This window comes from Perca fluviatilis, chromosome 5, assembly GCF_010015445.1.
Source record: "Perca fluviatilis chromosome 5, GENO_Pfluv_1.0, whole genome shotgun sequence".
NCBI lineage: Eukaryota > Metazoa > Chordata > Actinopteri > Perciformes > Percidae > Perca > Perca fluviatilis.
The window spans coordinates 39,183,952-39,188,951 of record NC_053116.1 but is presented as its reverse complement, the minus strand read 5'-3'; the positions used below and the strand labels follow the sequence as shown (position 1 = coordinate 39,188,951).

At 43.5% G+C, this 5,000-nt stretch overlaps 1 protein-coding gene across 1 annotated transcript in view; it reads right to left on the bottom strand.

Moving 5' to 3' along the window:
* Window positions 1-2,918: 2,918 nt before the first annotated feature.
* Window positions 2,919-5,000, bottom strand: part of otud5a (OTU deubiquitinase 5a) — a 53,614-nt gene continuing 51,532 nt past the window's right edge. Inside the window, exon 10 of the mRNA XM_039800001.1 lies at window positions 2,919-3,552. Coding sequence (XP_039655935.1) covers window positions 3,419-3,552 — 134 coding nt within the window. The 3' untranslated portion in view covers window positions 2,919-3,418. The remainder of the gene's footprint in view (window positions 3,553-5,000) is intronic.

Below are 5,000 nucleotides of genomic sequence, written 5' to 3'. Positions count from 1 at the left end.
AGAAAAATGAAATTAATGAAAACATCCTGGATATGATGAAACATCAGCAGTGACATGACAGAAAGAAAGAAAGAAAGAAAGAAGACAACAGAAAGGAGATAACAGAATCAAACAGGTTTTAATCTCATCTCCAAACTGATGACATCTTCTCCTAGTTTCTTTTTCAAGCTTGAAGTATTTCCCATTAGGATTAAATGGGGGTGTGTGTGTGTCTGTGTGTGTATGTGGGGGGGGGGTTCAATATGTTAGTTATATGCACACACACAGACACACACACACACACACACACACACACACACAGACAGACACACACACAACCTCACACACACACATACACCTGATGAAAGATTAAACTATTTTGAAGATGAAGTAATATCATTTTTGCACTGTGGTCGATTGTTGGTCAACCTTTACACTGCTGGCTGGCTGGCTGCCTGCCTGTCTGCCTGCCTGTCTGTCTGTCTTCCTGCCTGTCTGTCTGTGAAGGAAATAAGTGGTTGAATAAAGTGTTAATGCATGCATTAACTTACACTGTATTGTGTTAAATGTTTAAAACATATACATACATACATATATATACACACATTATATGTGTGTGTGTGTGTGTGTGTGATATATATATATATATATATATATAAATATATATGTGTAATATATATATATATATATATATACACACATATATATTTATATATCTACAAAGATGTATGACACTCTTTACATGTTGACTTGATAGTTCAACAAAAAAAACTAAAAAAGTGACTAACATGTTCGACTGTGATGAACTGTTAGGATGTTGATATAATTAGTTTTGTCTCATATAACTGCAGTTTACTTATCCTCATTAATAATATATATATATATATATATAAAAAAAAAAAAAAATAATATATATATATATATATATATATATATATATCCTTAATTTAAAGTCGTATTATTGTGTCTGTGGATCGCTGTGTTGACCACGCGTCTGAAACGTGCCAGTACATTTGTGATGATTTATCGAAATAAAAGTAGCTGGAAAATGAAAAATAAAAATAAAAAGTGAAACAGATATTAAATCTCTCAAACAATCTTTCTTTCAGAAACATTTTCCTCTTTTTATTCCAAGAAAAACAACAAAAAAACAAAAGGTCTTTTCATCCCAAACGATAAAATAAAATAAAACAAACTTATATTATTAATAACAACAGTAATAATCATCAATCATTAAGAGGATTAAGTATGACAATTCTCAACTTTCTTTTTTTTATCTCCTTTTTTTATTTGTTGCTCTTTCTCTATGATGATATTGGTCGTGGTCGATTAAACATGCAGCTAAATAAGTCCAATGATGATGATGATGGTGAATGAGTGGGGAAGGAAGAGGGGGAGGAAGAGGAGGAGTTAGAGAGGGAGAGAGAGGGAGAAAGAGAGAAAGAGGGGGAGAGAGGGAGGGAGAGAGAGAGAGATAGACAGAGAGGGAAAGAGAGCGAGAGAGGGAGAGAGAAAGAGGGAGAGAGAGAAAGGGGGAGAGAGAGAGGGAGAGAAAAGGAGAGAGAGGGAGAGAGAGGGAGAGAAGTGAGGGAGAGAGAGAGAGAGGGAGAGAGAAAGTGAGAAGGAGAGAGAGACAGAAAGAGAGAGAGAGAGAGAGACAGAGAGAGAGAGAGGGAGAGGAAGGAGAGAGAGAGAGAGAGAGAGAGAGAGAGAGAGAGAGAGAGAGAGAGAGAGAGAGAGAGAGAGAGAGAGAGAGAGAGAGAGGGAGAGGGAGAGAGAGAGGGAGAGAGAGAGGGAGGGAGAAGGCATCCCAGACCATGACAGCGCTGGCTGGAGAGTTTATGTCCCAGATGACGATGGAGAGAGTGTAGCTCGACACAAAAGGAGGGAGGGAGGGAGGGGGAGGAGGGGAATGATCGCACTATTAGCGGCTGAGCTAATTGTAGCGTTAGCAGCGTGAGGAACCTGGAAACTGTGGGCGGGAGCTAGCTTTAAATACATAATAAGACTGCAGCTCATAGCTCGCTGGCTAAAGGCCCAGATACACTACTGTAGCTTTCTAACAAGGCGCACGCGTGGACAGGCAGGTTAGCACCAACGCTAACGCTAACGCTAACGGCATTGCTCACATACTTGCTCCGTCCGGAGCTTAGCCCCGCCCCCAAGACGATTGTGATTGGTTTAAAGAGAGCACGTTTTTCTCCCATCCAGGTATGCTGTGTGGACTAGCCAGACCTTTCTCCGCTGCGCTGTGGAGGAAGGTCTGGCTATGCGGTCTACGTTCATGTGCTGAATTACATCTCGCGGACGCCTAGCGGTAATTTCTGACAACGTGCACAACCTACGCTCCGAAGGATCGCCATCTAACGCACGCAAACGCGTAGTTAAAAGCGCGTAGACCTGGGCCTTGAGAGAGCATGCTAACGTAGCGTCTACGCCGCAGACCGGTTGAGTGAGAGGTACGAGAGGGGGGGGGGTGAGGTGAGGTGAGGTGGGGGTGGGGGGGTAAGAAAGAGCGGAAAACTAATTTGGCTGTTGACAGCTAAGCTTGACAGCGTAGCATTGTAAAAACTCAGTAAGACTTGAGGTGATAGCTTGCTCGCTAAGAAGCACGCTAACGTAGCCTGCAGGGCACTCGATGCGCGGCGCCTGATTAGCCCGGTCGACTTCACCGCGTTCCGATTAGCCCGGGACTAGCATTCCTACAGTAGAGATACGAGAGGAGGTAGGAGTGAGCGGGGAAACTATTTTAACTATTGACGGCTAATAGCAACACAGTCTGTTAGCAGGAAGTAGCTTTAAAACATAGTAAGACTTTAGGTGATTAGCTTGCTCGCTGAAGAGCGCGCTAACGTAGCCTCCAACGCCGCGGACTGAAACCAACGGCACCGATAGCAGCAGAGCTAACGGCCTGCTACAAACTGGAAAGAACTGTTGACACCCAAAAAAAAAAAAAAAAAAAATATTAAAATTCAAACTGACGAAGTCTGTGAATTTCAAAGTCAATTTGTGTTTTTTGTTTTTTTAAAATCACAGCTGATCCCAAAGTCAGCATTAAGAACGAGCTCCATCTGAGTGGTAACCAGGAACAGGGGAGTGGGGGAGTGTAATAATGCTGGATCCCTATTGGCTGGAAGGAGGGTGTTATGGGGGGGGGGGAAAGAAAACAGAGGGAGAGGAAGGAAGGAAACAAGGAGGGAGGGAAGGAAGGAAGGAAAAGGAGACGAGTGATGAACGGATGAGTTGAAATGTCTGCAGAAAAAAAGAACTAGTGTGAATTTCTTTGAGGTTTTATTTCCTCCCGGGTCGATCTTCGTCTGTGGGTCAGAGGGGGTGGGGGGGGGGGGTCAAAGGTCATCGTTGTGTGCGAGTGTGTGTGTGTGTGAGTGTGTGTGTGTGTGTGTGAGTGTGTGTGTGTGTGTGTGTGTCGGGCCGGCTATCAGCTGCTGTCTGGCGACGGCTCCCTCTCTCGGTGCATGGCGCTGCTCTGGTGTTTCATGCTTTCCAGGTATTCCTGCTGCGAGACGGCCAGAACCGACGCCAGAATCTCGTCGTCCTCCCAGTCTGTCAGACCTGAAACACACACACACACACACACACACAGACACACACACACACACACACACACACACACACAACAGGTCAAGTATCCAGCTACTTGACTGCAGTAAAAAGTACAAGGGCTGATCCTAACACAGCTGTTTGTGCTTCGAAGCTTGGGTGCTAATGGCCGAGGGTTGAGGAGTGTAATTAAGGCTATGGGCGGAGTCTAGAGCTGGGCAATATATATTAATATTATATATCGATATCGTGATATGAGACTAGATATCATCTTAGATTTTGGATATCCTAATATCGTGATATGACATAAGTGTCTTCTCCTGGTTTTAAAGGCTGCGTTACAGTAAAGTGATGTCATTTTCTGAACTAACCAGACTGTTGTAGCTGTTCTATTATTTGCCTTTTCCCCACTTAGTCATTATGTCCATATTACTGATGATTATTGATCTAAAATCTAAGTGTGAAGATATTTTGTTAAAGCACCAACTGTCAACCCTAGAATATGGATATCGAGGTATTTGGTCTAGAATATCGTGATATCTGATTTTTCTCCATATCGCCCAGCCCTACTGCCAAGGCCTGTGCAGTTAATGCAATTTATGGTGTTTCTCCATCACATGGTACCTGCTCGCCTCTACTCGCCTTTTTTTGGTTTTCTGCTCTGATAAAAAGGTCCCCTCACCTCCGTTGAGGTTCCCAGCGAGCTGAGGCGATACCAAAAGGTGACGAGAAAACCTGCAGACTAGAATATCGCCACAATATCGATATCGAATCTGATTTACTCCATATCGCCCAGCCCTAGTGGAGTCTACTCGCCAGTAGCACCAGTACACTTTATCTTTCACAGTAACCGTTTTCAGTCAGGTAATGTTTAGATGTGGAAGTTTCTGAGCGCACTTGAAGGCAGCTTCATTTCCCGGAGAAAGAAAAGTTTTGGTGTGTTTGGTGTGTTTAAAACGTTCTCGTGGCAGAGATGGAGGCAGTGATGTTTCCTGTTTCCTGTACGGGACTCTCTCACACTGCTCTTCTTCATGTTTATTAGGTTCGTTTGTGTATGTATGCACCTCTCGCCAAGGCCAGTTCCACGTAGGGTTACTGCTGTGGCAATGATTCAGATTCTCAAAACACACCGACAAGTCTGACAGCCGGTCACATGACCGGCTGCCATAATAACACATCTGTTTTATTAGGATTATTGTTGGGTAAATGTATTGTATTTGAGAGAGAGAGAGAGAGAGAGAGAGAGAGAGAGAGAGAGAGAGAGAGAAGCCCTTAGGACAGCAGTGTGGTCAATGATAATATGATTATATGTGAAGAAAACCCAAATAAAGGAGAAGGGAAGTGGTGAAACGGACTGTATTGTTCTGTACTTTGATAAAAACATACTTCAGTGTTCACAGCGGTGCTGAAAACATCTGATAAAACTCAGCTGGTAGATACAAAAACACAGAAACCGTGCG